At 43.6% G+C, this 13,105-nt stretch overlaps 1 protein-coding gene across 9 annotated transcripts in view; it reads left to right on the top strand.

Annotated features, from left to right (window-relative positions):
* The window catches only part of CC2D2A (coiled-coil and C2 domain containing 2A), an 82,560-nt gene that overhangs the window by 58,134 nt on the left and 11,321 nt on the right, over positions 1 to 13,105 (top strand). For 5 of the 9 annotated variants that reach the window (XR_013961298.1, XM_080681920.1, XM_080681925.1 and 2 more), the window contains 3 exons: positions 2,080 to 2,256; positions 7,357 to 7,560; positions 12,864 to 12,953. Coding sequence is in view for 7 of the 9 variants with exons in the window: in XM_080681920.1 (XP_080538046.1) it covers positions 2,080 to 2,256; positions 7,357 to 7,560; positions 12,864 to 12,953 (471 nt within the window). In the remaining 2 variants the exon portion in view is untranslated. Of the gene's footprint in view, positions 1 to 2,079; positions 2,257 to 4,436; positions 4,458 to 7,356; positions 7,561 to 12,863; positions 12,954 to 13,105 lie in introns of all 9 variants that reach the window. The other 4 variants (XR_013961299.1, XM_080681919.1, XM_080681921.1 and 1 more) reach the window with 1 other exon arrangement.

Raw genomic sequence — 13,105 nt, 5'->3', positions numbered from 1 at the left:
TGAAGAGTGAAACAAAAATTTGAATTCTATACCTTCACATCCCAGCCCTGAACTGGTTTGTAGCACGAAATCCTATCTAATAAAGAGGGAATATGCTAATTAACCATCACTCCGTCACAAAGATTGCTGCACCCACAGCTGAGGCAAGTTCCCATAGGAGCCTTAACAAGCAATCAGCAGGAACCTGAGGCTATGCCCTCCCCAGCCCTGTGGGGCTTGACAGGGGATCTCAGGCCACGCCCCCTACCCGGAGGGGCTTGACAGGGGACCTCAAGGTGCACTTCCCATCCTGGTGCTGGGCTAGGGGACCTCAGGCTGCTCCCCCGACCCCAGCACCAAGCCAGGGGACCTGAGGCTGCGCTCCCTTGCCTGGCGGGGCTTGACAGGGGACCTCAAGATGTACCCCCCAGTGCTGGGTCGGGGGAACTCAGGCCGTGCCTCCCTCCTAGGGGGGACCTGAGGCTGCACCCCCCTGCCAATGGGGCTTGACAGTGGATCTGAGGCTGTTCCCCCCTCCTGGTGCCGGGCTGAGGGACCTGAGGCTGTGCGCGCCCCCCCCCCCCCCCCCCCGCCTGGTGGGAATTAACGGGGGATCTCAGGCCATATCCCACACCTGGCTGGGCTTGACGGGGGACCTCAAGGCATGCCCCCCCACCCTGGTCTGGGCTGGGGGACCTCAGGCCATGCCCCCCGTCCTGGTGCTGGGCCAGGGGGCCTGAGGCTACATTCCCTGTCCAGCGGGGCTTAACAAGGGTGGGACTAGCCAGGTCTGGATCTATCCCAATGGGGAGGGGTCGGCCAGGTCTGGGTCTCACCCGATTTTGAGGCGCATGTGGGTGGGCGGGGACTTGACTCTGGGTCCCGTGGTGTGCCCCAGACTCTGACAGGAGGAAGGTTTTCATATACATTTTACTAATTTTCTTTCATCTCTGACACTTCTATTATAGAGAAAGGGCAAATAGCAATATTAAATTATTTCCTCTAATTAATCCCCTTTAATGTACACAAATTTTGTGCACTGGGCCACTAGTAGTCTAATCAACATACTGTCGCTTTGACTCTGCAAGCGGTAAGAGTCCTGCCCTTCTGAATCTCTGCACAGTTCGATCATGTCATAAAAGTGGCTTATAATCCAGTCAGCCCACATGTCCTGGGTATCTGTTGTGTACACAAAACACTGCTGTACATCGGAGAAGGGTGACACACAGGGAGTGGATTACGGATTCTGTTCACCAAGAGCAATCATCCGGAGGGACATCGTAAACATGCACTCAACTGTAAAGTCTGACAGAATGTGCCCGTGTAACAAATGAAGAAAACAAACTATGTGTGAGGCTGGTGGAGATGACAAAATAATTCATGAAGGCGATAACATAAAATCGTTACAATTTTGCAAGGTGGAGATGGGAGGCTGGGGCATGCAGAAAAGGGGGGTGGCTGCTAGCCAGCACCTACTGAGCAGTTCACCACCCGCCAGGCGTTCTTGTCCATGTTGTACATCTATTAAAGCATCCGGCACACGCAACTGCCCTGCAGACTAGGTACTCTTATCCTCGCCCTCTTACAAACACATATGTTGAGACGTGGAGTTTAATTCAGGATGTGAACCCAGGACTCCTCGTGTTAGTATCAACATGCATAACTAGTCCACACTCAGCTGAACCAAGAAAAGGTGAAGAAAAAGGGAGCCCTTTCTGTGAATGCTTAGGGAGACAGGCTGTTAGAGCATCAGCCTGTGGAGGGAAGGGTCTGGGGTTTGTTTCTGGTCAAGGGCACATACCTCGGTTGCAGGCCCTCCCTGACCTGGGCCCTGGTGGTGCAACAAATCGATGTGTTTCTCTCACATCGATGTTTCTCTCTGTCTTTCCCTCTCTCTTCCACTCTCCCTAAAAATCAATGGAAAAATATCCTCAGGTGAGGATTAAAAAGAGAGAGAGAGAGACGGGCTGGAAAGATGGGCGACCCTGGATGCCAGTCTGGGCAGTCCTTAGTGAATTCATCAGACAATGAAGCAACACTTGCTTTGAGCGTCTGTTGGAAAATGACCGGGAAGTTTACCGAGTCATGTTTTGTGCACAGATCGATGGAACATTTAAAATAGACATCCCCCCTGTCCTCCTGGGCTACAGTAAGGAGCGGAGTGTGATCACCGAGCGGGACTTTGACTCCGTCCGCAGCCTCAGTGAAGGCTCCTACATCACCCTGTTCATCACCATCGAGCCTCAACTGGTTCCCGGGGAGTCGGTGCGAGAAAAGGTAAGTCTGGTACATGTCCGTCATGTATGACGTTGGCAACACAGGAGAAATGCTCGCTAGGCCATGCTGGGGTGAACTGGGACGGCGGGGCACAGCAGAGGTTTCCTTTCTCCAAATCCACTCAGTGCTCCGTCTGCTTGGACAGAATGAAGGGGAGAGAGCAGCATTTGGGTCTGCATTTCCACCCAGCCAACAATTAGGTCAATCAGCATTGTCAGCTTTTAGGCAAAGCAAGACGAACATAAACATGCTCCCCTTTCAGAATTTTCTCAGTGGGAGGGAGACGAAATAGGACTCTTCATCTGGACATGTTTTGGCAAACACGCTAACATACATCTGCATGACCTCACATCTCTGGCTGTGCTGTGCACTGAATCGATGCACAGGATTCTAAGGCTAGGTGACCTTCAGGGGTGACCTCCAGTCATTCCAGTGTCTCCGGATAGAAATAGATATGTGCACAGGCACTCTAATTTTGCACAGCTCTAGAAAAAAAAGAGCTTCCAGAACTTTCATTTGCTAGCAGCTGTTTCCCACCCTTCCTAGTGGGTGGAAGCGGGGGCGGGTACTGTGTTCATGTAGCATGCCCGTGCAGCCTTGAGGCGAGCCACCCTCATTGGATTGGGGAGAAACTATTGACCATGACCTCTTATCATTGTGAACTAACACAGTAATAACAACCACCACAAACAGGGCCTGAGTTCTTCCTCTGTCCAGAGCACTAAGTCAGGCATTTGACTTACGTTCTCCCCTTTAATAGTCCCGCTGTCATGTGAGGTGGGTCTCCAATGGGAGGTGAGGAAATAAAGCTCCTCTTATCCTGGTTCACCCAGGGAGTAAGGGCAGAGCTGACAACAAAACGTCTGTCCAACTTGAAACCTGATCTACTCACCATTTGCAGAGAATCTTCTATGTAGCAGGTGCTTTTTAGGCATGAGGAATACAACTAACAGCCTAGAAAAGCACATAAAAATTCCTTGGCGCTTACAAGCCCAAGTTGTTAGCTACTAAGCTGTACTGCATCGATCACTATGCCGACTCTGTATCCGCTGTCATTAAGACTCAGATGGAGGTTTTCTTCAATGAGCACATCCTCTCTCTCCTTTTCAGTACCACAATTTGGTTCACAGAGGAATATACTCTTGTTATTCCCCATTTGTAAGGCATTTGCAGAAGACATAAAGGATGATTGGAAAAACAAATCTACCGAAATCCAAATTCCTCTTATGTGCTGGTCTTTATCACCAAAGTTGTAACAAGGATGCTGTCTAGAAAGCATGTTAGATATATGCGTGCATTTCTAAATAGTTTAGAAAAGGAAGCATATTCAGAATGTGTCATCTGGAGAGAATGCCAGCAGGCATGTTTACACAGCAGGATGCTCCCATTCAGGATGGTTTCACAGTATCTGTGTATTCTATCAGGAGAGAACATAGTCAGCTAATCTCCCCCCCCCCCCCCCGCCCACCCCATCCCCCCGTGGGTGATCTCCAAAACCTGTGGCCGCTGTCCACCTGTGACTGTGGCTAGAAGGAGGACATCAGAGACCCCCTGGCACGTGGCGCATTCAAGGGCACTGGCCTCCTATCATAGAATGTTCCAGGCCTCCGGGGCTCTGAGACCTAGTTCCCACATCCTGCAGCCTTCCTTCTTCAAAGCAGATAACCAGTCTGTCCTCCTGCCTTTGGCAGCATTTCACTGCCCCGCTGTGGCTGCAGGCAGCATTTCTCTGAGACCTCTAAAAACGAGGCCACCAGAAACCCCGGGAGCCCAGATTCTCTGATGCTTTTGGATAAGGAAGGTACCTGGGCTGACAGCACCCTCATGGTCCTAAACGCACAGAGGCAGACAACGTCCCTCAGGGCTTCCCTGTACTTTACTCAGGAAAGAGCAGCTCTCCCTAAACTACCAGGGACCCACACCTGGAATCTTTTCCCACTGACTGCAACTTCCAGGATTCGGGGATTAGTCTTCCCTCCACCATCATGCCACACGGAGCCATTTCATGCGATTTTTTTTTTAAGTTATTTACTTATGGGATTTTCTAAAAAATCCGTAGCAAATCCTGAAACTCTTATTCCAACATTGTCTTGGTAAAAACAAGTTTTTGAAAATAGATTGTTTCCGCTAATGAAGTCTTTCTCTTGTTTCTTTCCTTCTTTCTTTCTTGCCTCTGAGAGATGAGTGAGATGCTTAAAAAGGTACCAAGTCTTTTGTGTTTACCCTTCACCAGTCAACAGTTCCTAGGCTTTCACTTTCATTCTCTGCTTTGGTCCTGCCCACCTTATGGCGTCTAGTGGGTCCTGACGTGTATGTGAGTGTGAGTGTGTGTGTGTGTGTCCCCTTAGCAATGACCTTCAGATGCCTGCAGCTGCACGGTGAATGTCCAGCTTTGTCTTTCGGCCCATTTCATTTTGTCAGGATTCTTATTTAGCTTTGAATCTAGGAAGTCATGGGCCTGAATGTCACCTGTATGCTGGGAGCTACCTACCTCCAGTGTTTCCATGGCTCTAAAACCCCAGAGCTGCTTCTTACAGAGACAGTGTGTCCGTGACAGTTATTTCTGATCAGTGGAGCTGTCGAACTGTGGGTATTCAAAGAGGGAATAATCCCATTCAGCTTCCTGTAAGTATTTATATTAACCTCAAGGGTAAAGAATTGAGCCACTTAAGAATCTTCCAAGTTTCATGTTGAATCAAATGGTGAAGTTGGCAGCTCCACCTTAATCAGTTTCATGACAAATGATCCGAATTCTTTCAGCATGGAGCTTTTGCTTGGCACTTCTTAGATTACCAACACAGCATCCGACTCACTCCTTAAATTACTGTTTCACGCCATGAAATGGCATCCCAGTGGCCTAAATAAGTATTAATGACCATTGATACTTATTAAGTGTTTACCTTGTACATGTTCGGTGCAGAAACGAACAAAGAATGATTCAAACATGGGCCCCACCATCAGGAAGCACTCGTTACAGAACCAAAATATAACACGGAACATCCAGGTCCAAGTGGCAGAAAATGTTTGAAACACTTTTTTCAACTTGGAAGCCCATAGTCTTGATTCAAGATTGTCCTTGCCCTTTCTGGACAGTGCCTGTGTCTGCTTCTTCAACACTCCCAGAGGGCATTGTTTATCCCCATACAAGTTCTGGTCAAGTACCCTAAGCACCTGATTGCTCATCAATGTTCTCCCCTGGACTAGAAGCTCCTTGAGGGGACTGTTTCAAACTCATTCACCCAGAGTGCCTGGAACCTTGCAGACTCTCAGCAACATGTTTCAAATAACCAGATGGATGGATAAATAAATGAATGAATCTGAAGGAAACAGGGGTGAAATTTTACTAGGTGCTTTTTAAAAAAATTTTTTTTTAAATTATTTCAGAGGGGAAGGAAGGGAGAGAAACATCAATGATGAAAGAGAATCAGCGATCATTTGCTTCCTGCATGCCCTCCACTGGGGATCAAGCCCACAACCCAGGCATGTGCCCTGACCAGGAATCGAACTGTGACCTCCTGGTTCATAGGTTGACGCTCAACCACTGAGCAACACCGGCCAGGCAAACTGGGTGTTTTTATCCACACCACCCTTGTTTCATAATTCTCCATCTTTCTAAAATTGTAATTCTTTCTGGCCTGGCAGTTCTACCCTAGGAGCCCATGACACGCCTATATCAAAGCCTTAGGAGCTCACCTTTCCCATTTATTTATGTATTCACCACAGCACCTGTTAGATAGCTGCCATGCCTTGGCACTGTGCTGAGTTGTAGGTGGTGATGATGATGATGCTGTCAAGATTCCAATAGCAGAGGAATATCCTGTGGGAATATATAGGAGACCTTTGGAGATACCTCTGTCCTATGGACCCCCACAACTGCTACCCCAATTTCTCAGGGTTCAGAGACCAAATTAGAAACAGAAGCCATGGCCTAGCTCCAATATAAGAGAGTCAAGAATAATCAGAATACTCGATTCTAGTGGAAGTCATAAGCAGTAATGTGGGAGTTTCCACTCATTCATTCACTGAACAATATTTGTTAAGCACTTACTATGTGCTGGGTAGCATTCAGTACTGGAGATAAAAACCAAGGTCAAAACAAAATCCCTGACTTCAAAAACTTATACTATAGAGAAGACAGAGTAAATAAACATATCATGTAGCAGTGATTTTAAATGCTATAAAAAAAAATAATATAAAGAGAGATGAGGGGCATAGCAGCGAATGAGGGGAAAAGCTGGATGCATTTTCATCCTCAAAAAAGAAAACCAGAAAAACAAAATGAAAAGCTTCAAGCACTGCCTAGAATCTAAATTGAACTTAAAAATTAATTTCCCTAATAAAACTGTATTTGCGTTTGACTCGAAATTTTTTGAAGTATAAGCACCAATGCATATATTTTTAGATTAAGCAACAATTTTTTTTATAAAAAACATTTAAAGAGCTGCTTTTTATGCTATATTTTTAGCAATGGCTTGAGGCAATTGAAATTTGTTCTGTTTCATCTGCTTTGAGTTACTTTCAAAAGTCTGGGAAATGGTAGCTCATCTTGGATCAGAGAACCACTGAAATAACTACTATACATGTGATGTTTCCAGGTCTGCTCCCTTTTCCTTGAGAACATTACTGTTATTATATTGATCATGGATATGAAACTTTTTAGTGCACCCATATACTTCTGTAAATTTGTCGTCCCTTTAATATAAGTTGCTTAAGCTTTGCATTTGAGATTTTAGACTTCTGAGCCCTTTTGGCCTCTAAAACCGACATCAAAATACACTTCAAACTATTGCTTGGTCTCATCAATCAGAATTAGTACCTCATCGTTTATGTTTTAGAGGTTGTTTTATTAATCCCATAGGGATGCTTGTCTGTGAACTACTTTCTTTCAGTCCTGTTAAGTATATTTTAAGTATTTAATGAATCCATCTAATTTGAAGATTATGAAGCATCAGGGACACGGGGCATGGTGGTGTTGGAAGGGATCACTGAATCGTAATTCCCGGAGCTCACATTTAGTTTGGGCTGACTATGAGATCTGAGCAAGTTCTACTGTGTCTCCTGTAATCATATGCAAACTCCATGGAGTCTTTCTCTTTGAAGTTTGATTCTCAGGAAGATGAGAAATTGCTCCAAGCAACAGAGAAGTTTCATGCTGAATGCACCTTAAAGTTCCCAAATCGGCAGTGCCTTACCACGGTGATCGACATAAGTGGGAAGACGGTTTTTGTTACTCGTTATCTCAAGCCTTTAAACCCTCCTCAGGAGCTTCTTAATGCTTATCCCAACAACCCACAGGCCACCGCAGTAAGTATGTCATGACCAATCAAACCTGGGGCTAAAAGTGTGTTAAAATTTCAATACATTATCATCTTAACTATCATATTTCATAGTAGTTAAGAAAGTAACGATAGCCCTGGCTGGCGGACTCCTTAGTTGGGCATCGTCCTGTGCACTGAAAGGTCATGGGTTTGATTCCCAATCAGGGCACATGCCCAGGTTGTGGGCATGATCCCAGGTCTCGGTATGTGTGGGAGGCAGCCCATCAATGCTTCTCTCTCCCATTGATGTTTCTCTCTCCCCCTCTCCCTTCCTCTCTCTCTCTAAAAAAAAAATCAATTGAAAACTTTTTTTTAAAGAAAGTAACTAAATTCAGATCATCAGGGATTAAAGTAGTGATTAAAACATTTTTAGGACCAATGAGGCTTGTGTTCTTTAGAAAAGTTTGAAGGTTCCAGAGAGGATAATAACCCTTGGTTCGTTCTTTCAACACGTATGAAGTGCTTACTGTATCCTTGGCAGGATACTGGTGCTGGGAAATGGATATTTGGGAGATGCTCTACACTTTCAGTGTCTTCCATAAATGTCTTCATCATGTATTCTTGGTAGCTTCATAGCATCTGAACCTCAGGCCCTGACTTCAGAACCCTGGCACTTCCCACTGTACCAAGTCAGTGTTATACCTAATGTTACAAGCATCCCTGAATTCCAATTAAGCAAAAATGCCTTCCAGTATTTGAGTACAGACAGCACGTGTGCCATCAACACAAGCACGTCCACAGTGGCCCGTTGAAAACGCACACGCCTTCCTCAGCTCACGGCTACTCAGCACAGCTCCCAGGGACAGAGCCCATGTGATCAGCAGGCTCTTCGGTGAACCCTGTAACCCCTGACTGTCTGTAGGGAGGGGATGGTGTTGGGAATAATTTCTGCTAATAAGTTATTAATTAGTAATTTAGTAATATAGTCATTTAGGAACAGGATAATGAGATATCTATTTGCAGATATAAGTACATTAAAAAACACCTTGCATTCCACATTTCATTTACTTTTTTTATTAATTCACTTTTATTGAAAACCATAAAGGGACTTCTATTGTCTCTAGCATAGTAGAGTAGGAAGAAAACTTCTCCCAGCATAGAACATTTAAGAGTGATGAATTAAATATTGAAAGCATTTTTTAAATCATAGCCGAAATAGGAAGAGACAGGAAACAGCAAGAGAGCAAGATTCCACAAGGGCGAGGGCTTGAAATAGTGTTTGCCCTGAAGGCATCGAATAATTCCCAGTGCCTAGAGCTGGTTTTTCATGGGCCACAAGGCCGCTGGGGGTGGGGGGCGGGAGGGGGGTGCTGAGCAGGCTGAAGGCTGAAAGAGAGGCTCCACTACAATTAGAACCCTTGATAGGTGACGCCAGTGTGAACTAGGAGCTACTCTGCCCTGTGGGAGGAAGCCTGCCTGACTCAGCCTTGACTCTGGACAGAAGAGAAAACAAGGAACGTCTCCCCCTGGGAATTCCTAATCACAAAGCTGTGTTTATTCACATTCAGCACTGGAATTTACACAACCAGTAAGACCCAGAAAAACTCCAACTGAAAATTTAATGGAAAGTACTCCTTATTGGTAGCACCCCTAGATCTCTGTCAGAAGCAACACAAATCCTTCTAAAAAAACACCCTTTAAGCTCAGCCTCAAAAAAATTCCACAGAAAAAGTTCCGAGCAACATGAACATATAAAAAAGAACCTCAGTGGAGAAATAAGTCACCATGAAGAAGGGAAGAGTTAACAGAAACAACAGACTGTAGAATCAGGCCATAAGCACTGAAGAGATTGTAATGGTCAGATTCAGAATATAAAATGGGTATGTTTAATAAGTTTCAGAAGTCTAGGGAATTGAATATATAACAAAAGAACAATAGACTATTGCCCTGGCAGGTGTGGCTCAATTGGTTGGGTGACATCCTGTATACTGAAAGGTTGCCAGTTCGATTCTCAGTCGGGACACGTGCCCCTGTTGTGGGCTTAATCCCCAGTAGGGGACATGAAGGAGGCAGCCAATCAATATTACATTCTCACATTGATGATTTCTTTTTTTCTCTCTCTCTCCCTCTCTCTTCCTCTTTCTCTAAAAATCAATAAAAATATTTTTGTAAAGGACAATAGATTATCAGAATTGGCAATCAGATGTTAGAAGTACACTTGTAGAAATAAAAGACTGTATAGTTAACATTAGAAATGAAACAGGTTAAACAAAACATTAAATGGAGTTAAATATAGAGTTAAGTAACATACAACTACATACAGAGAGAATTAGTGAATTAGAGTACATATGCAAAGAAATTATTGGGTATATAGCACAGAGATTTTTTTAAATGGAAAATATAAAGGTTAGGAGACATAGATGGTGGAGGGAGGAGGACCAAATTGTATATAAAAGAAAAAAAGCAATATTCAAAGAAAAAGAGCTGAGAATTTTCAAGATTTGATGAAAGACAACCATCTAATTCAGGAAGCCCCGTGAACCTTGAGTAAGATAAATAAAAAAGATGAAAATCTAGTCATATCAGAGGGAACTACAAAGACAAGGAGGATCTTAAAAGCAGCTCAAGAGAAAACATAATCTACAAAAGAAAGTGGTTAGACCAATAGACTTCTGAGATACACAAATGAAAACCAGAACAGGAATATCTTCAAAAAACTGAAAAAATAGCCATCGAACTAATAATTTATACCCAGTGAAACTATCTTTCACACAAACATTGGGAGAATTTACATCCAAAAAACCCTCACTTAGGGAATTCCTTAAAATATATACTTCAAAGAGAACAAAGGTTCTCAGAAATTCTAGATGAACCACATAATGCTAGATAAGAAAAAAAGAAAGGAAATTAAAAAATGACAACATTGTTTTCATAGCAATCATAATAGCAATGTGGGTGAAAAATCAGGATAGAACAAAAATCCTGAAAATAATGCATATATATCAGGACAGGATTGGTAAAAATATTTTCTTTTTTCAATTTATCCCCCTTCACCCTCTTCTACCTCTCTTTCCAGCCATCACCTTACTGTTTGTTGTCTATTTTTTGTTTTCTTAATGCTTCGAGCTTTTTCATGCAGCCCCCCCCAACACCCCTCCCCTCTCACAGCTGTCAATCTGTTTCATGTATTCATGCCTCTGGTTCTATTTTGTTCGCCAGTGTATTTTGTTCATTAGATTCAACATATAAGTGAGATCATATGGTACTTGTCTTTCTCTGACTGGTTTATTTCACTTAGCATAATACTCTCCAGGACCATCCAAGCTGTCACAAAAGTAACACTCTTATATTTTCCGAGATGAGGACAAATATATTTATTAACTTTTGAACTTAACTGAAATTTTCATGTTGAAATTTCTATATTAAGCACTTAAAAGAATAAGAAAAGTGAATACTATAACTTCCAAAATAGCAGCAGAAAAAAAAAAATAATGAAATACGGTGAAGAGAGTGGGGAGAGGAAATATATAGAAAAACTACAAGAAACAAAAAGCACAGAATAAGGTAGTAAAAAATAGTCTAAATATTTACCAATAATCACCATCAGAGCTCAGGGATTAACCTTCCAGTTAAAAGACAAAGACTGTTCAAATAGACTTCCAGTTGTCAGGGGAACTTGACCAGCTGATTCTAATATTTCTACGGAGTGCAAAGTGTCAAAATAGCCAGTTCGGCCCTGCAGAGTGAGAAACCAGTGGGAAGATGTGCGTCTTCATTTAAATCTGCGGTCGGCAAACTGCGTCTCGCGAGCCACATGCGGCTCTTTGGCCCCTTGAGTGTGGCTCTTCCACAAAATACCACGGCCTGGGCGAGTCTATTTTGAAGAAGTGGCGTTAGAAGAAGTTTAAGTTTAAAAAATTTGGCTCTCAAAAGACATTTCAATCGTTGTACTGTTGACATTTGGCTCTGTTGACTAATGAGTTTGCTGACCACTGATTTAAATGAATGTAATGACAAAATAAACTTATGTTCTTAAGAGGAAAAAGACAAGAAAGATTCGTCATCCCATACCTCCAGACTGCTGATGAGACCAGAGTCATTAAGGGAAAATGGTATTGACACATTTAGAACAAAGAGAAAAATAAAAGAGAATAAAAACTCCAGACTAGATCCACTCCAATATGACCCACTCAAACCTGATATGTAACCAAACTGGCATTGGAGAGGAATAAAGAGAAAATGGACTGTTATATCAATGGCACCAGGGTCACGGATTTTTCATATGAAAAAATAAAAACAGATTCCTGCTTCACATCATTCAATTGCAGATAGATTGAGGACTCAAATATGACCCGAGATAGAAAGTTTTTCTTCAACAAGACAGAAAAGTACAAACTATAAAAAGGATGATAAATTTGACCACATTAAAACTGAGAACTTGAGTTTATGAAAAGACACCATAAAAAATTGAAAGGACAAGTCACAAATCAGGAGGGGATATTGGCAATATGTACAACAGACAAAGGGATAGTAGCTAGAATATGTTAAAAACAAACAAACCTACAAATCAATCTAAAATATGCAGAAGGGGCCCTAGCTGGTTTGGCTCAGTGGATAGAGTGTCAGCCTGTGGACTGAAGGGTCCCGGGTTTGATTCCAGTCAAGGACACGTACCGGTTGCGGCTTGATCCCCAGCCCTGGGCAGGGTGCATGTGGGAGGCAACCAATTGATGTGTCTCTCTCACATCAATGTTTCCCTCTGTCTCTCTCCTCCCTTTCCACTCTCTCTAAAAGTCAATGGACAAATATCCCGGGTGAGGATTAACAAAACAACAACAGAAATATGCAGAAGTGAAAATGCGAGAGGCCATATGAAAAGATGCTCAAGCTTCTTAGAAATTACATAAATCCGGGTTACCACAAAGGTGCCCTGACCTTGGTTGCTAAATGCTATTGCCCTCTAAAAGGAGAAATGGCTGCTTTCAGGACTGAGCTAGAAAAAATACAAGATGATCCCGGAAAGCCTCTTTTTAGCAGAGAGTAAGGAAGTGGCGGGGGAGGGCGAGGGGTGGGGGGTGGAGACGGCGCGAGTGGGGTATGACAAAGACATCAAAGACATTTCAAAGAGACAGAGGAGCCAGTTTCTTCATCTGTAACAAATGGATAATGACAGCGACCTTCTTCATAGGGTGTTTGGAAAGGGGGAGCACTCGGCGAGCGTGAGCATCGTTGCATTTTGTACACACGAACATTTGTGATATGTGAAACTTTCTTGCAGGCAGTGAGGCACAGGATCCAGCCTTCTGTTTGATAGAAATGATTTTCTTAAAGCCAGCTTTGTTTAAACAGGAACTGGTGGCTCGGTATGTGTCACTGATTCCCTTCCTGCCGGACGCCGTTTCGTTTGCGGGCATCTGTGACCTGTGGAGCACGTCGGATGTAAGTCGTTCTCCCTCACCGAGTACTGGTTGGAGCTGACTCCTCGGAGTGTTGGCTAAATGCCTTGCATGACTTTCAATTGCAGCATTCATTAGTCATTATCCAAATCTACTGTCACCCGTTCCAGGATGGGCTGAATTCTGAAGTATTTT

The sequence above is a fragment of the Plecotus auritus genome, assembly GCF_963455305.1.
Source record: "Plecotus auritus genome assembly, chromosome: 1".
Taxonomy (NCBI): domain Eukaryota; kingdom Metazoa; phylum Chordata; class Mammalia; order Chiroptera; family Vespertilionidae; genus Plecotus; species Plecotus auritus.
The sequence above is the reverse complement of the archived record's forward strand: the minus strand, read 5'-3'. Positions and strand labels throughout refer to the sequence as shown.